General features: G+C 45.5%; 1 protein-coding gene across 1 annotated transcript in view; it reads left to right on the top strand.

Moving 5' to 3' along the window:
* The first annotated feature begins 203 nt into the window (after positions 1-203).
* Positions 204-22,567, top strand: part of bicc1 (BicC family RNA binding protein 1) — a 242,038-nt gene continuing 219,674 nt past the window's right edge. The window contains exon 1 of the mRNA XM_033034345.1: positions 204-423. Within this exon, the coding sequence (XP_032890236.1) occupies positions 204-423 (220 nt within the window). The remainder of the gene's footprint in view (positions 424-22,567) is intronic.

The following is a 22,567-nucleotide window of genomic DNA, read 5'->3' as shown; positions in this document are numbered from 1 at the left end:
TGGATTTGCTAAGTGGGGTTTGCTCTGCAGTGTTGTGTGTGAGTGAGGGGAGAGAGAGAAGAGAGAGTGTGTCAGAGTTGGATGCAGACTGGATGTGTTTGCCGAGTCCCAGTGCCCCGGCCGGGTCAGTCCCCCCTTGTTGGAAGTGAAATTGACCAAGCGCGGCGCTGCTGCTGCTGCTGTTGCGGCTACTACTGCAAGCGATGGCGGCTCAGGGCGACTGTCTGAGCGGCTACCTGGTGCCCTCGCAGCCGCTGCCAGAGCCCGGGGCAGGCGACCCCGGCTCCAACAGCGAGAGGAGCACCGACTCCCCGCTCGCAGCCTCCGAGGACGATGCTCACACACTGCCGCACTGCACTGACCCAGACTGGCTGGAAGAGAGGTTCCGGGTGGACCGTAAGAAACTGGAGGCGATGTTACAAGGTGAGAGACACAGAGAGAGGAGTGAGAGAGAACCTCCCCGGGTGATGTTACTGGGAGGCAGGGACAGTGGAAGACAAGTCAGGAAGTTTTGAACCAACTTTCTCCACATATCCCGGTCAGTGAGGGGCGGGGGACAATCTGAAAGGGGGGGAGTGTGGGGTTGTTGTGACGGAACGGGTCGCTGAAGCCTGGAGCTCACAGACTAGGGCTGTTGCAAAGTTATGTCCCAGACTGTTATTTCACCAGGAAAGCCAGTTGACAGCTGAAATAAACGCGCAGCCGCTATTTCAACGCAACTCCTTCGGGAGTCTGTCTCCGCTTGCCATTTGCGTCCCGCGTCAACCCCGGAGTTAACAGTATGAACTGAGTCGGGACAGTTAAATGTGTGCCCCGGGACACCAACTGAGGCGCCTTCGCGTCCACTCTCTTGAAGCAAGCCTGCAGCATCTCTACAGTAGACACAAGGAACTGCAGATGCTGATTTACCCCCTACAAAAAGACACAAAGTGCTGGAATACTGAGCGGGTCAGGCAGCATCTCTGGAGAACATGGATGGGCGACGATTCGTGTCGGGACCCTTCTTCACATTGATTGTTTAAGGGGGGGGGGGGGGGAGCTGGATGAGAGGTGGGGGCAGGACAATCTGGCAAACATTTTTTTGTTGTTGCATCGGCAGCTTACAACCCAGCGTTATGAAGGTTAATTTCTCTAATTTCAAGTAACCCTTGCATTCCCTCTCTCTCCATCCCTCTCCCCACCCACGTCGTCCTGCTAGTTTAACTGTTCGCGTCTCTTTGTTATCACCTCCACAGCCAACAATGGACCATTGTGGGCTCCACCTTTCCTTGGCCGTTGGTGCCAGCTCGGGTATGTGTTCTGTACCTTTTCACACATCTAGTTTTCCCTCTCCCCCTACTCCCAGTCTGAAGAAGTGTCTCCACCCGAAACGTCACCTATTCCTTTTCTGCAAAGATGCTGCCTGACCCGCTGAGTTACTCCAGCATCTTCATGTAAACCAGCATCTGCAGTTCCTCCCTGCACACAAGTGATAGACCGTTGCCCAGGTTCCTGTTCAGAAGGTTCATGGCTTGAGGGATGTTGATCTTGTTACTCAGACCCATTGACAAGTTACAGTCCAATCCCCATGTACTATTGAAGGGCACCATACCAGCTCTTAGTCTCACTCTGGGACAAAAGGCAAAGTGCTCGAGGAGCTCAGCGTGTCTTGGGTTCTTGAGTCAAGTGGTTCATTATACTGTTTACAACTGAGAGAAATCCGAGCAATTTGACAGTTTAACAGCACTATGCCTCGACGCGCTGGAGTTTAGAAGGTTGAGGGGGGACCCTCATTGAAACTTACACTCTGTCTATGTCTTTCATTATTCTGTATGTGGAAAGGATGTTTCCACTGGTGGGAAAGTCTAGGACCAGAGGTCATAGCGTTAGAATTAAAAAGGCGCTCTTTTAGAAAGGAGGTGAGGAGGGACTTCTTTAGTCAGAGGGTAGTTAATCTGTGGAGCTCTTTGCCACAGAGGGCTGTGGAGGGCAAGTCAGTGGATATTTTTAAGGCAGAGATAGACAAATTCTTGATTAGAACGGGTGTCAAGGGTAATGGGGAGAAGGCAGGAAAATGGGATTAAGAAGCAGAGATCAGTCATGATTGAATGGTAGAGTGGACATGATGGGCCGAATGGCCTAATTCTACTCCTATTAGTTGTGAACGTGAACATTTCAGCTGAACGTTAAATCCCATCTACGGGTGCCTGCCGATTGCATGTAGATATCAGTTTTGCAGCTATCCCAGGTTTTGTGTGCAAATGTATTTTTGAAGTATGGTTTAAAAAAAAAAACCCCACTGAGAGTTGATCAACATTATGAAGCATTTAGTCTGATGCTCACAACCTGTGTCGCTGGTTTGAGTGATGACTGGAACTTGCACCTTCTCACCTCTTCCCCCTCCTTCACCTGGTTTCATCTACCCATTTTTTTCCCTTTTATCTCTTTCCACCTATCAACCAACTGTCCCTCTCTAAACCCTGCCTCCCCATCCCTTGCCTCGATGCATCAGCCCATCATTCCCCACCTCACTTGAATCTACCGATCGCCTCCCTGTCTCAACCCACCCCTTGATCTCTTCACTCTCAGACCTGATGCAGGATCTCGATCCGAAACGTCGACCACCCCTTTTCCTCCGCGGATGCTCTTTGACCCCGAGAAACACAATAAGTAGTTTACCTGTTGCACCTTGTTACATTTAGAATGTACATTGCAGTTCTAATTTGATTTTAGAATTATTAGCCGTCCATAATTCTATATCTTGAAGAACAATCTGGACTAGAATGATAATTAGATGCTCTGAAGGAGAGGTACCGAATTACAGTGAAGGTTAAATCCAACCTACCCTGGCACAAGCTCCCCTCTAAGCCATCTCACTATCATCACATCCTTCTGGAAGGTAGACACAAAAATGCTGGAGTAACTCAGCGGGTCAGGCAGCAACTCTGGAGAAAAGGAATAGGTGATGTTTTGGGTCGAGACGCTTCTTCAGTCGACACTCCATAATTTTGCGTCTATCTTCGCTGTAAACCAGCTTCTGCAGTTCCTTCCTACTCAACACGTCTTTCTACATTTTCATTCCTTTATTTATCTAATCTCCCCTTAAATACACCTCTACAATTAATCTCAATCTAAATAGCTAAATCTGCATTCTAACCATTGTCCTGATTGATATTTCTCGAATTGTCCATTGGGGTTTTTTACTGACCTCCCATGAAATGTCCTAACATCCAAGTATGTGGCTGACTTGATAAATATGCCTTCAAATCAGCTGATGATCTTGCCAGTCAATTCTGTGATAGATTTTGTTTGTAGCGACTGAAGCATTGGGTTGCTTTTTTTTAGTTTGAGCTGCCTCGTACTTCTTGTGCTTTGAGGAAAAATACTTGAAAATAAATTACTTGAGTTGGATTACTTTTGTTAAGTTGCACAGTTTACTGAGAGTTTAGTTTTACATCAAAACGGAGATACTTGTGAATATCGTGACGCCACACGGCTGCGGGATGATAGGGGGCATACGGCAATGCTGTTATGAAGTTAATTTCTACAGTACAATAATTGAGTTAAATAACACACTAAAATGCTCAATTAAAATACAGGAAATCTGAATGCAAATGACACGAGAAAATGGCACTTTGGAAAGATTGGACTGTCCAATAATTTGAATTTGTATATTACGGCAATGTGTCTTTTATATTCTGGGTTATATTTTAATGCATATCAAAGTATGGTTAGAACTGGAACTTGTGCAAGGGGTATATACTTGAATATTTATGATGAATCTGCAAAACTGAGTGCTATTCTGAAGCCTTAGTTGCAACAATAAAAGTACATCAAAGGGTTCAGTACATGTCATTGTCTTGACTTGAGCCAATGTATACGGTCAGTCTGATAATTGTCCTCTAACATTTTCTTGGCTTAGAAATTTTGCCTGGTTAATAATGATGATACGTGAAGTGGGTTTGATAGGGATGCAATCTGCACGTTTTAATGGAACTATCTATGAGCTAAAATTGTAGTCGGCATCAACAGGGTGGATACTTTGGGCGACACGGTGGCGCAGCGGTAGAGTTGCTGCCTCACAGCGCCAGAGACCCAGGTTCCATCCTGACTACGGGTGTACAGAGTTTGTACGTTCTCCGCGTGACCACGTGGGTTTTCTCCGGGTGCTCCGGTTTCCTCCCACACTCCCAAGTCGTGCAGCCGTTAATGGACTTTGGTAAAAAGCCAGTAGGTTAATTGACTTTGGTAAAATTGTAAATTGTCCCAAGTGAGAAGGTTAGTGCTAGTGTACGGGGGTGATAGCTGGTCGGCGCGCACACGGAGGGCTGAATGGCCTGTTTCTGCGCTGTCTCGGTAAACGCCACCAAACAAAACGAAACCATGTTTAAAGTATATTTACAACGGTCTTCAGAAACGATCACTCTGAATGTTAAAAGAGCTTGCATGACATCAATCTTTAGTTTCCACTGGCCCATTATTTCTCTCTGCTTTAATGGTTGTTCATTGGGGGTCACTGTCGGCTGCTATCTCGTTTTCCCGTGGGAGTTTACGTTAAACTGCACAGCATGTTACAGCAGCACAGGGTGCTATGACTATCATCCTTCTGTACGTGATCCCATGCCTCCCCTGATCAGTGACTGTCCTGTTGCTGACGGCTCAAATTATAAACTCATTTTGAAGAGAGACTTCTTTTTCTGAGGCTGAACCACCCTACGAGAGTGGCTTGTCCGACACAAATATTTAATTTGTTGTGTCATGCTTTGAGAAATTCTGACTGACGTAAAACCTTTCTTTGCCAATCTGCAAACGTGTGCAGTAGCACTGACGATTCTAATTATGCAATGGTGACCCGAACTAACCCACAGTAACACACTAAAGGGCCTGTCCCACTTTCCCAACTTATTCACGAATTCCCCCGAGTTATTCACAAATTCTCCCGAATTTTCAATCTCGCAGAATGTTCGTAACGAGTCTGTAGGAGTCCGTGGACATATCATAGCGGCTCGTTATGGCAACCGTAGGTACTTGGGGCTATTTTTTTACTCGTGGACATTTTTCATCATGCTGAAGAAACTTCCCGACTTACCTGATGCCCTGAGGATCTACGGCTGGCATAACGAGCCGCTACGATATATCCACGGACTCCTACGACCTCCTACGGACTTGTTACAAATATTCTGTGTGTTTGAAAACTCGGGAGAATTCGTGAATCACTCGGGAAAGTGGGAAGGAATTGCGGATGTTGGAATGTTAAGCAAAACACACAGTGCTGGAGGAACTCAGCAGGCCAGGCAGCATCTGTGGAGGGAATGGGTAGACGATGTTTTAGATCGGGGCCCTTGTTCAGACTGATTGTGGTAGGGAGGAGAAATCTGAAAACGAAAGGTGGGGGCATAACAAAGCCTGGCAAGTGATAGTTTATCAGTTTAGTTTATTGCCACGTGTACCGAGGTGTAGGGAAAAGCTTTAGTTACGTGCTAACCAGCCGGCATAAAGACAATACTTGATTACAATCAATGCATTTACAGTGTATAGATACATGATACGGGAACAATGACTCGGGCGAGATAAAGCCAACAGTCTGATCAAGGATAATAATAATAATAATAATAATAAATTTTATTTATGGGCGCCTTTCAAGAGTCTCAAGGACACCTTACAAAAATTGAGCATGTAGAGGAAAAACATGTAAGGGGAATGAAATAAATAGTAGAGACATGACTAGTACACAAAGTAAAGACAGAATTCAATACAAAACACAATATGAGGCAATTAATGCACAGATGAAAAGGGATGGGGATGTGGGGCTAAGGATAGGCAGAGGTGAAGAGATGGGTCTTGAGGCGGGACTGGAAGATGGTGAGGGACACGGAATTGCGGATCAGTTGGGGGAGGGAGTTCCAGAGCCTGGGAGCTGCCCTGGAGAAGGCTCTGTCCCCAAAACTGCGGAGGTTGGACTTGTGGATGGAGAGGAGACCGGCTGATGTGGATCTGAGGGACCGTGAGGGTTGGTAGGGGGAGAGGAGGTCAGTGAGATATGGGGGGGCCAGATGGTGGAGGGCTTTGTAGGTGAGGACCAGGATTTTGTAGGTGATCCGGTGGGAGATGGGAAGCCAGTGAAGTTTTTTGAGGACTGGAGTGATGTGATGCCAGGATTTGGTGTGGGTGATGAGTCGGGCGGCTGCGTTCTGGACCAGTTGGAGTCGGTTGATGTAGGTGGAGCTGATGCCAAGGAGAAGTGAGTTGCAATAGTCCAGTCGGGAGGAGATGAAGGCATGGATGAGTCTTTCAGCAGCAGGCGGTGTGAGAGAGGGTCTGAGTTTGGCGATGTTGCGGAGATGAAAGAAGGAGGTTTTAATGACATGGTGGATGTGAGGCTCAAGGATCATCTGAGGGTCATCAAAGAGATAGATAGTAATTCAGCACTGCTCTCTGATTGTGGTAAGATGATTCATAGACATTGAAGAAGGGTCTTGACCCGAAACGTCACCCATTCCTTCTCTCCAGAGATGCTGCCTGTCCTGCTGAGTTACTCCAGCATTTTGTGTCTATCTTCGATGTAAACCAGCATCTGCAGTTTCTTCCTGCACAAATAACAGGCGGATTGGATTTTTAAGTAAGGGGAGTGGTTTGATATACTGGCATACAAAGGTGATTTTGCTGTCTAAATATGCTATCAGTAATAAATAAGCAGGAGTAGGAGTAGGCCAATGCATTAGCAGTCTCGTTGGATGAACCGGCAGGTGGCTGCTGGCTATTATTTTATTGTCACAGACCCTTTGATTGCATGTGTCCTGCATTCATAATTCTTTTAGATTGACGGTAGTCTATGAGAAGTCTATGATAGTAGACCATGAGCTGGTTTTGCAGGCTTGGTCTTGGAACATCCCATTCCTCAGTTTACCGTAGTCTACGAGGCACAGGGGCAGCAATGCATCTCATCATCATTGCCTGCCTTCAGTGAGGACTGTCTCCAGACATACAAACAATAGGGCACCACAGTGGCACATAGAACCGAATTCGATCCCGACTACAGGTGCTGACTGTACGGCGTTTCGATGTTCTCCCTTTGACCTGCATGGGTTTTTTCCGGGTGCTCCGGTTTCCTCCTGCACTCCAAAAACATACAGGTTTGTCGGCTAATTGGCTTTGGTAAATTGTCCCTAGTGTGTAGGATAGTGGTATGAGGATCGCTGGTTGGCATGGAATTGGTGGGCCAAAGGGCCTGTTTCCGCACTGTATCTCCAAACTAAACGTAACTAGTTTCGGAGCAATTTTAGCTGCTACTGAAATGAGCATCCTTCAATTTTGTTTTTAGCTTTCACGATAAATTTCAATGTAAAGAGTGTGGTGTTTTTATTTTAAACATATTTTAAATTGTGCAGCCCGTTTTCTATTCCATTCAAGACACAAGAACCGTCCATCATCAACCTTTGTGGGGGAGGGAGATAACAATGGAGGGACCGGGCGAGGGGGCACTGCCGGGTGGGGAGGGGGATAACAAAGGAGCAGTTGGCATTGTCAACGCCGTATGTGGTGACTATTTGCACTCCTTATGTATGCAGGCAAAGGATTTCACTGTGCCTTGTCACACATGACAATAAAGCATTCCACCCTTCCATTCCATTGTCAGAGCATCATGGCTAAAACACACTCCTGATCATGCTTGCTCTCGACAACCATACTATGTTGTTTCACTGCCGGGAGCGACCAAACTCTACTTCCCCAGTAAAACAAAGTGCAGGATGAGCTCAGCGGGTGGAGGGAACGGACAGGCGATGTTTCGGGTCGCGACCCTTCTCCAATTGTTCTCCCCTGGTGGTTGACTTGGCTCAGCTTATAGATTGGGGATCAGAGCTGGGACATTCTTGGTGTGTGCTTCACTCTCTTCACTGACGCGCAATGAGTTATTTGGCAAGAACGTGAAAGTTCGGAAAATTCCCTTTGATAGTTTTTTATATTGGAATGCTCCCATTTTAAATTCAAAGCCCCCCCCCTGTCTAGAAGTGAGAGTGTGGCTCCTGAGATTACAAGCCATTACAAGTCTCCCATCACAACCCCTCAGTCTTCTATCAATAAGCCAGTTCAGAATCCAAACAAGCAAGTCACTGTGGATACCAGGCACCTTAATCTTCTGGATCGGCCGACCATGAGAGACTTTAACAACTGCTTTGCTAAAATCCATATAGATAACATCCACTGCCTTGCCCTCATCAAACAGCTTTGTCCCCTTCTCAAAAACGCTCATTCAAGTTCATAAGACACTGAACTGAGTTAAAAGTCTTATGGACTTCGGCTTAATTGTTGATCTTAAGCTGGTATGGAATGTACCCAGCCACAGAAGCTGGAGACCTAACCTTAAAATAAATCTTAGCTACTTTGGAGATAGAGGCTTGGCCTGATTTCATTGTCACCTTGACTGATCGGGTGCTAACCATGGAGAAACCATTTGGCCGCCTTGTCTTGTCTGTTGGGAAAGATCTACGAATCCCGTTGGTCGATTGTGATGCCCTGAGGACCTAGGTTTAATGGGAAACTGAGGGGTAAATTCTTCACACCAAGGGTGGTGGCTGCATGGAACAAGCTGCTGGAGGAGGTAGTTGAGGCAGGTCCTATCGCAATGTATAAGGAACATTTAGACAGGTACGTGGATAAGATAGGTTTAGAGGGATATGGGCCAAACACAGCCATTACAAGCCTTCCATCACAACCCCTCAGTCTTCTATCAATAAGCCAGTTCAGAATGCAAACCAGCAAGTCCAAACACCAGATGGGACTAGTGCAAATGGGGAATGTTGGTCGGCATGGTCAAGTTGGGATAAAGGGCCTGTTTCCGTGCTCGATGACTTAAATTTAACTTCACTTCACGTCTCACCTGCAAGTGGTCGTCTTGGATCAAGTGGGCCCTCTTGCAGCACGCAACACTCTGCCATTGCCCTGGTCTTTTGTCCTCACATCGTCTGCAGTTGGGACTGACCATCGAGCTTTATGACTTGCATGAGATTACAACCAACCGAGCCACAGCTGGAGCTGTCAGCACCAACTAGCATCTATTGGGATTTGGGGAAATACTTAGCCTAAGTGGGCGGATAAGGCTAGGACGATGACCTGGTCACTCCACTCAGTTAATGCAGAGTTCGGGTTGACGAAGGGCAGAGGGAGGGCTTCATGTAAAAATTTCCGGTATTATGATTCACTGGCCACTACTGTCTGGAATTTGCTTTGAGTTTACTCTCCTTGGGGGGGGGGGTGGCAGGTTAATGATTGATGGTGAACACCACATATGTTTTAAAGCCTTTCCACAAGCTGCATGCAGCTAATCATTTAAAATATTGATCTACATTCAGGGGGCGCTTTGAAGTTTAATACAAGGAAATACTTTCCCATAATCGCAGTCAGAGGATTTTCTCTCGATTGTTGTGATAGACTACGCTATGCCGGGGTCTTGCGGGGCTCGACAGACTGAATATAGAGAGGATGTTTCCACTGTCTCAGGAGTCTAGAACCAGGAGCGGCAGCCTCAGAATGAGTGCTGGCGCATTTAAGACAGGCGAGATGAATTGTCTTCATCAAGGGAGTATATTGAGTCTTTAGAACGCTTTACTTTGGAGAACGGTGAAGACTCAGTGAAAACACACATAGATTCCTGATCAATCGTGGCCTGTAGCGGCACAGATCAGCGATGGAGGACATCGGCACTTCACCTGGCTGCGATGGCCCCTGCAACCACGTCCCACTGATCCACCTGATCTTTCATGTAGTGAAAAGCCATAAGTCTGGCCTTTCATTAGGGTCCCACTTAATAAGTAGGCCAAAATTGATCAGAAACATAGAAAATAGGTGCAGGAGTAGGCCATTCGGCCCTTTGAGCCTGCACCGCCACTCGATATGATCATGGCTGATCATCCAAAATCAGAACCCCGTTCCTGCTTTCTCCCCATATCCCTTGATTCCTTTAGCCCAAAGAGTTACATCTGAAACTCTCTCCTGAACATCCAGTGAATTGGCCTCCACTGCCTTCTGTGGCAGAGAATTCCACAAGTTCACAACTCTGGGTGAAAACGTTTTTCCTCATCTCAGTCCTAATTGGCCTACCCCCTTATTCTAAGACTGTGAACCCTGGTTCTGGACTCCCCGAACATCGGGAACTTTTTTCCTGCATCTAGCCTGTCCAATCCCCTAAGATTTTTTTATGTTTCTATAAGACACCCTCTCATCCTTCTAAATTCCAGTAAATATAAGCCCAGTCGATCCATTCTTTCATCATGTGTCAGTCCTGCCATCCTGGGAATTAACCTCGTGAACCTACGCTGCACTCCCTCAATAGCAAGGATGTCCTTCCACAAATTAGGAAACCAAAACTGCACACAATACTCCAGGTGTGGTCTCACCAGGGCCCTGTATAACTCCTTGCTCCTATAGGACCTCCTTGCTCCTTTACTTAAATCCTCTCGCTATGAACGCCAACATGCCATTTGCTTTCTTCACTGCCTGCTGTACCTGCAGACTAGATTCTGTAGGATTGTGAGGGGCCCATTGATGCAGTTGAAAGAGGAGACACCAAAAAGAATTTGTGCATTACTTGGTACAAGGTGGAGGCTCCTGTATACTGACTGGGTATGGTCTACTGTCTTACAGCCTGATATTTAGCAAGATTGTGCCTAATTTATAGTAGGATTGTCACTGAATTGTCTGCAAAAAATAATAATTTCTCTCTACTTTGGTAAATGGGAGAATAAAGTGCCATCAAAGCATTGGGTAATAAGCAAATCAAGGCATGTGGCCATTGTGCAGGAGATTGGCTGTGATCTCAATGAATGGTTGAACAGGCTCAAAGGGCCAAATGGTCTCTTCACACTTTGGTTCTTCATGTGTCCCAAATGAAAAGACCAATGATTTTTTTAACAAATAATGGACACGTGACTTGAAAGAATGTGTTTAACAGACATGGGACAGTATAGCACAGGAACGGGCACTTCGACCCACAGTATCTCAAGAATCAAGAGTGTTTTATTGTCATATGTCCCAGACAGAACAATGAAGCTCTTGTAGCAGCACAACAGAATATGTAAACATAGTAGTCTGTAAATAATATAAATATAGGGGGAAAACATTCAGTATATATCTATGCTAACAATAATATGCAAAAAGGCAAAACCAATGCCCCCAAGGCCATATAGCTCAGAGGTTAGTTGGAGGTTGTAGTGTTTAATAGGCTGATGGCTGCAGGGAAGAAGCTGTTCCTGAACCTGGATGTTACAGTTTTCAGGTTCCTACATCTTCTTCCCAATGGCAGGAGTGAAATGAATGTGTGTCCAGGGTGGTTTGGGTCTCTGATGATGCTAAATCCCTTCACTGGTAGGGAGATCAGAACCCGTGATGGACTGGGCAGTGTCCACCACTTTTTGCAGTCTTCTTCACTCCTGGGCGTTCAAGTTGCTGAACCAGGCTGTGGATGCAACCAGTCAATATGCTCTCGACTGCACACCTCTAGAAGTTCAAGAGAATCCTCACTGACGTACCATATCACCGCAATCTTCCCAGGAAGTAGACATTGATGATCTACCTTTATAGTTGCATCAGTGTGATGGGTCCAGGAAAGATTTGTGCCGAACATGCAAAGTTAATCCCTACCTGCACATGACCCATATTCAAGTTCAAGTTCAAGTGAGTTTATTGTCATGTGTCCCTGTATAGGACAATTAAATTCTTGCTTTGCTTAAGCACACAGAAAAATAGTAAGGCATTTACTACAGTACAGATAAATGTGTCCATATACCATGATATAAATATATACACACATGAATAAATAAAGTGCAAATAACAGAAAGTGGTTGTTAATAATCAGAGTTTTGTCCGAGCCAGGTTTAATAGCCTGATGGCTGAGGGGAAGTAGCTATTCCTGGACCTGGTTGTTGCAGTCTTCAGGCTCCTGTACCTTCTACCTGAAGGTAGCAGGGAGATGAGTGTGTGGCCAGGATGGTGTGGGTCTTTGATGATACTGCCAGCCTTTTTGAGGCAGCGACTGTGATAAATCCCCTCGATGGAAGGAAGGTCAGAGCCGATGATGGACTGGGCAGTGTTTACTACTTTTTGTAGTCTATTCCTCTCCAGGGCGCTCAAATTGCCGAACCAAGCCACGATGCAACCGGTCAGCATGCTCTCGACTGTGCACCTGTAGAAGTTAGAGAGAGTCCTCCTTGACAAACCGACTCTTCGTAATCTTCTCAGGAAGTAGAGGCGCTGATGTGCTTTTTTGATGATTGCATTAGTGTTCTCGGACCAGGAAAGATCTTCAGAGATGTGCACGCCCAGGAATTTGAAGCTCTTGACCCTTTCAACCATCGACCCGTTGATATAAATGGGGCTGTGGGTCCCCCTCCTACTCCTTCCAAAGTCCACAATCTCTTTCTTCCTTGTGGATCCATGTGCCTATCTGAAAGCCTCTTGATGTCACGGTCACATTTGCCTCCACTACCCACCAAATGGCAGTGTGATTCAGTAAGCACTGTAAGCAAGTTGACCAAACTGAGTGTAATCCTCAGAGAAACAGATCCACTAGAAGTATCTGTTGTTCAGTAACCCTTCAGTGTGCTTCGCTTCTCAGCCGGAATCCATTCTACTTGGTGCAGAACTTCAGAGAGCCTTCAGATAGGGGCAGCACGGTGGCGCAGCGGTAGAGTTGTTGCCTTGCAGTGCCAGAGTCCCGGGTTCGATCCTGACTATGGGTGCTGTCCATACGGAGTCTTTACGACTGCGTGGGTTTTCCCTAGGCGCTCCGCTTTCCTCCCACACTCCAAAGGCGTACAGGTTTGTAGGTTAATTGGCTTCGGATAAATTGTAAATTGTCCCTAGTGTGTGTAGGAGAGTGTTAGTGTACTGGGTGATCGATGGTCGGCGTGGACTCAGTAAGCTGAAGGGCCTGTTTCTGCGCTGTATCTCTAAAGCTTGCCCAGAGTCTCCCCTCCTGTTCCAGACACTTCCCAACTGGAACTATTAAAACATTAGAGACCGCCGAAGATGATGATGTTGACAATATTATATCCAAAAGCCGGTCCCTTCACCTAAACGTTGAAGGGCACACTGGTGAGGAATGTGCTGTCTGATACAATCAAAACTTCCAAGCAGCTAAGGAAAGGTTGAGTTCCTTTCTCGTTGTTGGCAGAGGCTGGAGAAAGTTCATGGATTACGGCCAGTGATAATATCTATCTGAAGTACCTCAACCACCCATTATGTGAATCCCCCCACCACCCCCCACTGCTTGAGGATTCCTCACCATCCTCAATGTGTTTGCAGTGAATTGTGGATGCTGCCCAGGCCATCACACAAACCAACCTCCCTTCCATTGACGCCTCGCGCGGCCTTGGCAAGGCCACCAGCACAATCAAGGACTAGTCGCACCCTGGCAACTCCCTCTTCTCCCCTCTCCCATCAGGCAAAAGGGATAGAAATGTGAAAATGCGCACCTCCAGATTCAGGACCGTTTCTTCCCAGCTGTTATCAGGCAACTGAATCATCCTACCACAACCAGAGAGCAGAGCTGAACTACTATCTACCTCTTTGATGACCCTCGGGCAATCCTTGATTGGATTTTGCTGGGTTTATCTTGCACTGAACGTTATTCCCTTATCATGTATCAAAACACTGTAAATTGATCGATTGTAATCATGCATTGTCATTCTGCTGACTGGTTAGCACAATAAAAGCTTTTCACTGTAAATCGGTGCACGTGACTATAAACTAAGTTAAATTTGCTTGTTACCTAATTTCATTTGCTACTTAGGTTTGTTACAAATACACTTGATAGCAAATGAGCAGTAGTTTTCACTTCTGCAGACTTTCATGTTAATGCGAGAATGAATATTGCAGATTATTTATTAACCTTTGCACAGTGTGTGTTTATTATAATAAAGGCTATAAAAATACGACTGTGTAAATGAAGATGGTTTGTTCCAGCTTTCTCAAGTGTTATGTTTACATGTAAAAAATCTAGTCCTTGGACCTTTGAACAGATAGCAACCAGTGCTAAATTCAGGTTCAGTCAGCATCTCTGGTGTAAAAAGGATGGGTGACGTTTTGGATTGGGACAATTTCGCAGTTAGACTGAAGAAGGTCCTGATCTGAAACGTCACCCATCCTTTTCCTCCAGAGTTGCTGCCTGACCCGCTAAATTACTCCAGCACTTTGTGTCTATCTTCGGTATAAACCAGCATCTGCAACTCTTTGCTACACATGAAATGCAGGTTTTTGTCACTTGTACCAACAAGAGAGTGAGCAGGGTTTTATTACGGTGCAACACGTCATGGTGAACGCAAGCTTGGTGTCCCACAGGAACATTCAGTGTTTCCTAACAATATTTAAAAATGTAAAACTTAATGCGTAAACTGCAATAATGCTTGTGGTGGAAGTGATTCTATGTGTGACCAGTGATCCCAGGCTTTGCTATAAGAAGAAATTTCTAAAGCACAACTGAAGGATATGTCTGGCAATTAATGGAATGAGATTCAGTGAGAAGCTCTTGACATTGCTTCTACATATAGCTGTTAGGTGCGCAGAGATTTTCCAATGCTACGAGAGTTTTGGCCCTGGAAATGGCCGTTTTGGTCACGTCACTAGTGGCCTGGTCAAAAGTGACACCAAAACACTACATCTATTTGTTTGTGCACGTTGGGTTGATTGCATTAGTCGAAATGGACCACGTGAAGATGGACCACGTGAAGGTTGCAATCTCCCACAAGCTGAGTGGCGCAGAGCCTGGAAAGATGCCAGCACCAACAAGGGAGAGGTCATCACAGACCCCACAGTGAAGTCACGGGGAGAACGTGCAGACTCCGTGCAGACAGCACCTGTAATCGGGATCGAACCGGCGCTGGATCCGTCGTAAGGCAGCAACTCTACTGCACCGCCACCGTGACTCTTCAGTATAAACCAGCATCTGCAGTTCCTTCCTACACATTAAACAATCTTAACCACTGTGTCTATCAGTTTCTGCCTGTCTCACTGTTCATGGAGGCTACTGAGATATTCTTGAGATACTTTATCCAAATCTACCCAGCTCAATCCATTCGTATCCAATCCAATCATTTAGTAATTCCTTGTATTTATGTGTGTCCATCTCCACCACTTTGTCATTATCCCATTATCATTTTTGCTTTGTTTTCCACATCTTTTTTATTTTTTGCTTTGCTGCATGTCCCTTTTTGTTACAGTGATGCTAATTGGATGTAAATGTCAAACGCAGAAAGTGCATAGATCAGCGGGATTGACTAAGAGGGGGATTAGTGGAGCTTTTTGGAAATTATAGTCCTAGTAAGATTTTTTTTGTTTACAGGGCAAGGGAGGGAAGCTTATTCAAAGCGTGCTTTGCATTTGAGGAAGAGAAAGATGAGTTGGTGACGTTTCTGGTCGAGCCCCTTTCTTCAGACTTCAATCTCGACCTGAAACTTCACATATTCCTTTTCTCCAGTGATGCTGCTGCCTGACCTGCCAAGTTACTCCAGCTTTTTTTGCATCTATATTCGGTTTAAACCGGCGTACACAAGACGAGAAGGAGGTGGCATTACCAGGCTTCATCTGTAGAGAGCACCCTGACACCAATCTACTCCCTCAGCCAATAACCTACTCTGAGCATGGCTGCGCTCCAGAAAATGAGATCTTTTCATCCACACCTCGTGTCAGAATGACCCCATCACCTGCGATCAGTTTTATTCATCATTCCCCTCTTTATCTTTGTGTTTAGATAAGCATAGAAAATAGGTGAAGGAGTGGGCCATTCGGCCCTTCGAGCCAGCACCGCCACTCAATATGATCATGGCTGATCATCCAGAATCAGTACCCCGTTCCTGCTTTCTCTCTTGATTCTGTTAGCCCTATACCTAACTCTCTTTAATACAAACAATGATTAGCGGTTCTGTATTGCAGCAGGGATATAGACAAGCACGAAATACTGAACCTTTCTGCAGATCATTGGGGAGATAGGTTGTGTTTGTGCAGAAGTGAAAACTACCACTCATTTGATATCAAATATATTTGTAGCAAACGTTAGTATCAAATTAAAATAGGTAACCAGCAAATACATTGAGAGTGGTGAAAACGTCCCAAGCAGTGGAGGGATTCAACCCTGGCTTGCTGATGGGCAGGGTTCTTGCTAAAGGTTATGTGATGTCCTAAAGGGTGGAGACCTTCAATGACGAAAGTGTGCCCTAGTATGCCTATCTGTCCTAACACAGTCTGTTACTTCAGGGAGGACATCTTCCTTGATGGCGACACTTGGGTTCACAGTCCTTGGCCTTGTCATGCTCCTGCATCAACTCGGTTTCTTCCTTCTATGTTTAGTTTAGTTCAGAGATACAGCGCAGAAAAGGGCCCTCCTGCCCGCTGAGTCCGCACCGACCAGCGATCCGCACACAAACTTTATTCTACACATCCTAGGGACAATACCAAACCAATTTGCCTACAAACCTGTGCGGCTTTGGAGTGTGGAAGGAAACCGAAGATCTCGTAGAGAAAAACCAACGCAGGTCACGGGGAGAACGTACAAACTCCGTACAGACAGCGCCCGTAGATGGGATCGAACCTGGGTCTCTGGCAGCAATTCTGCCACCGTGCCGCCCTATAGGGATCTTATGCTGACGGGCAATTTCTTGGAGGATTGCGTTCATCCACTTGGGTCCTCATTGTGGGAATTTGATTGAATGAGGGAACTGTTGGTCCCAGCAGAGCAGATAAAAGTATAGAAGGATCGAACATATGAAATAAGATGTGAATGATGGGGTTTGAAAACGGGTCCAGGTTTGCAGGCTTTTGTGAAATACAGTGTCTCGTCTTTCAAAGAGAAATGAGATGACGGTGCAGAGAAAATGAGGTTGGAATGGTTTAGAACTTTGCCTGGAAGGCAATTAAGGAATTTTTCATTACTTTCTCGTGTACATGAAAATAAACCATTCTGAATCTCTATTTTGTTTGTGTGTTACTCGTGTGTTAAACTATTGGCATCTTTCCTTCTTTTGGTCCAAGGTTGAAACGTCCATTATCTAGAACTACTGCATAATTGAATTCTCACTTTCTACATAGCAGGCGACATCTCTGTTTACCCTGTTATGACCTCCGGTTTTAACCAGATTCAACTAAAGAATGAGTCATTTGATTATTTGCACATTGACAACGTGCCAGTTGGTACAGTTCAGGGGATCATGGTGTTGGAATGCTTATTGCTACCCTTGTGAGAACCAATGACAGCTTATCTATAGAAACTAGGAACTGCAGATGCTGGTTTACAAAATGCTGGAGTAACTAGGTATGTCAGGCGGTATACCTGGAGACCATCGATAGATAACCTTTATCTGAAGTGTTCGAAAGAGGTTAATGTGTTGCCAGCTGATTTTGAAAGCATTTTAATCTATAAATTTAGAAAATGCATGTCAACAGACTTGGACCTATCAACAGACCTTCTTGTGATAACATAGGAAATTAATCCTATTAAAGTGAACAGAAAAAAGTGTCTAACTTCCTATCTGTAGGTGGCGCAGCATTAGAGTTGCTGCCCTACAGCCTCAAAGACCCGGGTTTGACCCTGACTGCGGGTGCTGTCTGCACGGAGTTTGCACGTTCTCCCCGTGACCTGTGTGGGTTTTCTCCTGGATCTCCGATTTCCTCCCACACTCCAAAGATGTCCAGGTTTGTAGGTTAATTGCAAATGGTCCCTAGTGCGTGTAGGATAGTGTTAGTGTGTGGGGATTGCTGGTCGGCGCTGACTCGGTGGGCCGAAGGGCCTGTTTCTGCGCTGTATGTCTAAACTAAACGACGATGCAAGCAATAACAATTACCAATCTGTTGCTGTCAGCATGCTTGGGTCTTGTGTACTTGGGTTCATTTTTAGCAGATATTTTGGGTTTTGCCTGCAGCCCCAAATGGGAAGAGATCAGGAAAATGCAAATTGGAGGAAGCTACATGGGCAAGCAAAGTACGCAGTAACCTTCACAGCAGCTCAGACATTAGGTGAAGAGAACTGCAGTGAGACGGGGAGCCTCGGTGTGGACAATAAACATGAATGCAGGAGAATGAAGGTGAAAAAAAAAAACTGAGGTTCTTCATCTTGTTTAGTTTAGAGAAACAGCATTGAGACAGGCCCTTCGGCCCATCTAGTCCATGCCGGCCATCGATCACCTGCTCACACTAGTTTTATGTTGTCTCACTTTCTGATCCACACCCTACACATTAGTGGTGATTTGCAGAGGCTAATTCACCTACAGAGCCACACGTCTTTGAGATGTGGGAGGAAGCCAGGACACCCGGAGGAAACCCACGTGGTCACAGGGTGAACGTGAAAACTCCACACAGACTGCACCTGAGGTCGGAGTCTCGACCTGCGAGGCAGCAGTTCTATCAGCCTGCGACACTGTGCTGTCCTAAGTTAGTACCACGTTGTGCTGAAGATAGACACAAAAAGCTGGAGTAACTCAGCGGGGCAGGCAGCGTCTCTGGAGAGAAGGAATGGGTGACGTTTTGGGTCGAGACCCTTCTTCAAACTGAAACCAGCATCTGCAGTTCCTTCCTACACATGTTGTGTCTAATGGTCTGACAAATTGACTGTGAACAGACGAGCCACTACCAAAAGTGCTTCGTTGCTGGAAGAGGCATAGAAACAGAAACCTAGAAAATAGGTGTAGGAGTAGGCCATTCGGCCCATCGAGCCATTCAGAATGATCATGGCTGATTATCCAAAATCAGTACCCTGTTCCTGCTTTTTCCTCACATCCCTTGATTCCGTTAGCCCTAAGAACTAAATCTAACTCTTGAAAACATTTTTTAAGTTAGTAGGGATGTGTTTCTGTGCAAACTGCTTTAGTAAAGGAGTCGTTCTCGTGGTTCTCTTCATTTTGATTCCACTGTTTCTGCAGGCTTGGTTCTGCTGAGTTGATCCTTGTTGTGTGGGATTGCAGTGTTGCCTTGGCACCTGAGAGGGAGTCCATTCCCTTCTGTGGCAGACAGTGAGCTTCAGAGATCTTGGAAGACCAATGCTAAAGGGCTTTGATCTGCCTTTGAACTGTAGTCAAGAAGATTTACACCTTCGGGAAGAGAAGGTTTGTGACTTTGTTCTGAGAAAGCCCTTGGTTTTGGGGAGGGGATTGCATTTGTCCTCTCTTTCTTTCTCTCTCTCTTCTCGCTCTCTTCTCGCTCTCTTTCCTGTAACCTTTCGCCCACCCTCCTGCTCTGAATGACAATTATGCTTTTTCCCCCCCCCCCTTATAGTTTGGTCTGTGGAAGCTTAGAATCAGGTTTGCTTGAAAAATGGGACTTGTTATTTAGGTGCAGTGTTGCTCAGTGTAGTTGGTACGAATTTAAATGTGGTACAAATTTAAATGTTATCTGGTTCTTCCCAATGTTGCCATACTCCCTCCCATTCATTCCCCTCTTACACGTAAGCAAGGAGGTATATTACCGATTCTCCACCTTACCTCATTGCAGACTTTGGATCTTGTCTCTGGAATTATTACACTACAATCCTGAGAACAATATTCTGTACTTTGTATCCTTCTCTACACTCTACCTTTTTAAACTTGTTTGGCTTAATTGTATTTGTGTTTGATTGGATTGCATGCAAAATTAAACTGTTCACTGCGCCTCGATACATGTGACAATAATAATCCTAAACCCATGCCTACTCTGCCTGATTTGTTTCCCTGACCTGCTGGATGTCAATTCCAAAATACTTTCCCCTTCATCAGTTGCGTCATAGTCTGTCTACTTGTTCCCTCCTGAGCAAGAATGTCTCAACTTGTTCCTGCCCTGTACTCCAACCCCATCACTATCTACACACTCTTTCTCCCAAGTCTGGACTCCCTCGGCCTCATCTGTTCAACATTGCACCTGCCAGCCGTCTTGGAGATCTTGCTGTCCCATACAGCACAAATAGTATAGGCCCTTCAGCCCATCATCTGCGCCCGTCCTAATATAATGCTATTTCAGTCTCCCATATGCCCATCATCTTTCCCACTCGTCTCCAAACAGGGGGAAATGTCCACATATCTACCAACCCAGGTATCTTTTGGAAAGTGGGAGGAATCCAAAGGTCTGGAGGAAACAAAGTCTGGTAGAAATCCATACGGTTGCAGGCCACATATGCAAAAGTTACCCACACAGTAACCATGACAATGGGCCGCAGGGTAGAGCAACTACCTTGCAGCGCCAGAGACCTGGGTTGCTTGTCTATACGGGTGCTTGTTTGTACGTTCTTCCCGTGACCTGTGTGGGTTTTCACAGAGATCTCCGGTTTCCTCCCACACTCCAAAGACGTACAGGTTAGTAGGTTAATTGGACTGGTGTAAATGTAAATTGTCCCTGGTGTGTGTGTGTAGGACTAGTGTTAGTGTGTGCGGGGATCGCTGGTCGGTGCGGGCCCAAAATGGCCAGTTTCCACGCTGCACCTCTAAATTAAACAGTACCGGAGGTCAGAATTGTACCTGGGTCACTGAGAATGGACAGGCAACTGTGGCAATGGTGCTTGTTGGTTGCTTGTGGGGCGATGAAGCATTTCGCCAGACAAACTGGGCAGTCTGCTCAGGGAACCACGCCACAGGATCCATCGAGTCCATCGAGCTGCACTACTGGCTGTTGCAACGGACCTCATTTGGTTCTCAGAGATGATTTGCCCAGATGTTTCTGCGCTAGTAAAAAATCATTCCATTCCTTTCCTTTACAACGACACGGGTGACAAGGTTTCCACTACACCCTATAGATATTGGGCATTGGAGGTGCAATGATTGTGAGGAGGAGGAGGAGGAGGAGGAGGAGTGGTTTTGTTGTCTCTGTTGAAAAATGTGCATGCAATTTAGACAGCATTACTCAGACTTGTATAATGTTATTTTTGTTTTTCCACCGCATGATATTCATTAGACCTAAATCCACACTCATTTGGTTTGAATTATTTCGGCATTGCACATATTAACCAGAAGATAAAGCCATTTTTTGGGCAAAGAGTATAATTTTGTCTTTCGAATAGTCCGTTCTGAATAAATAATAACAAGTAAATTTAATGCTGTGTATCATTTAGCTTTTTATTCTTCACCGTTTTTCCCAAACCCAATGAAGATTAAAATCTGCACATGTGTTCTCAGGAATTAAGGGACAGAAGTTTAGGGGTAACATGAGGGGGAACTTCTTTACTCAGAGAGTGGTAGCGGTGTGGAATGAGCTTCCAGTGGAAGTGGTGGCGGCAGGTTCGTTGGTATCATTTAAAAATAAATTGGATAGGCATATGGATGAGAAGGGAATGGAGGGTTATGGTATGAGTGCAGGCAGGTGGGACTAAGGGAAAAAAGTTGTTCGGCACGGACTTGTAGGGCAGAGATGGCCTGTTTCCGTGCTGTAATTGTTATATGGTTATATGGTTCACAGAATTAGCAGAATTTACTGATTTGTGATATGGAGAAACAAAGAACTGCAGATGTTGGTTTATACCAAAGGTAGACATAAAGTGCTGGAGCTGGTGAATGATACTGATGGTGAATCAGTTGGTGAATGATACTGATGTCGACATGTTTGTGCTTTCTAGTGCAGTGGGAAATGGAAGGCCGATCATAAGGTCGTGTGATAGGAGTGGAATTAGGCAATTTGGCCCACCAAGTCTACTCTGACATTCAATCGTGGCTGATCTATTTCTCTCTCCTAACCCCATTCTCCTGCCTTCTCCCCATATCCTCTGACACCTGTACTGATCAAAAATCTATCCATCTCTACCTAAAAAATATCCACTAACTTGGTCTCCACAGCCTTCTGTGGCAAAGTATTGCACAGATTCACCACCCTCTGACTAAATAAATTTCTCCTCATCTTCTTCCTAAAAGAATGTCCTTTAATTCTGAGGCTATGACCTCTGATTCTAGACTCTCTCACTAGTGGAAACATCCTCTCCACATCCACTCTATCCAAGTCTTTCACTAATCTGTATGTTTCAATGAGATGCCCCTTCATTCTTCTAAACTCCAGCGAGTACAGGCCCAGTGCCGTCAAATGCTCATCATAGGCTAACTTACAATGGTCCCTGCTTCATCAAAGGCTCAGCTTTAAAGTTCACATCCTGTTTATGCACAATGCAAATATTGAGCCTAACTTAATTTCCCATTCAAGCAAAAACTTTTTATAAGCCAAAGATTCAAGAGTGTCTTTGTTTTCCAGTGTACTCTTCCTATTTTGGCGTGTTCAATGAATCCATATACAGTAATTGCTTCTGCTATTATTGTGATTAGCAGGCTCCATAAAGAAATAAGGGTTGTTCAGTTCTGAGAAACTTGATCTGTGTGAGCCATGACGCATATGATTATGAAGATATGTGATATTTGGTGCACGTTTGAGGAATTGCGTTGCCAAGTTGTAAACAGGAATATTGAGTGATCTTTCAAGTTGTGTTTCGGTGAAAGTAATTAAAGTTAATCCAGCGTGTGGAGCAAAGATAGACACACACACACAGCTGGAGTAACTCATCGGGTCAGGCGGCATCTGTGGGGAGAAAGAATGGGTGACGTTTTGGGTTGAGACCCTTCTTCAGACTGAGAGTCAGGGGAGAGTTCTGAATCTCCTCAAGATA

This window comes from Amblyraja radiata, chromosome 15, assembly GCF_010909765.2.
Source record: "Amblyraja radiata isolate CabotCenter1 chromosome 15, sAmbRad1.1.pri, whole genome shotgun sequence".
In the NCBI taxonomy this organism is placed as follows: domain Eukaryota; kingdom Metazoa; phylum Chordata; class Chondrichthyes; order Rajiformes; family Rajidae; genus Amblyraja; species Amblyraja radiata.
This window is presented reverse-complemented; position numbering and strand designations above follow the sequence as displayed.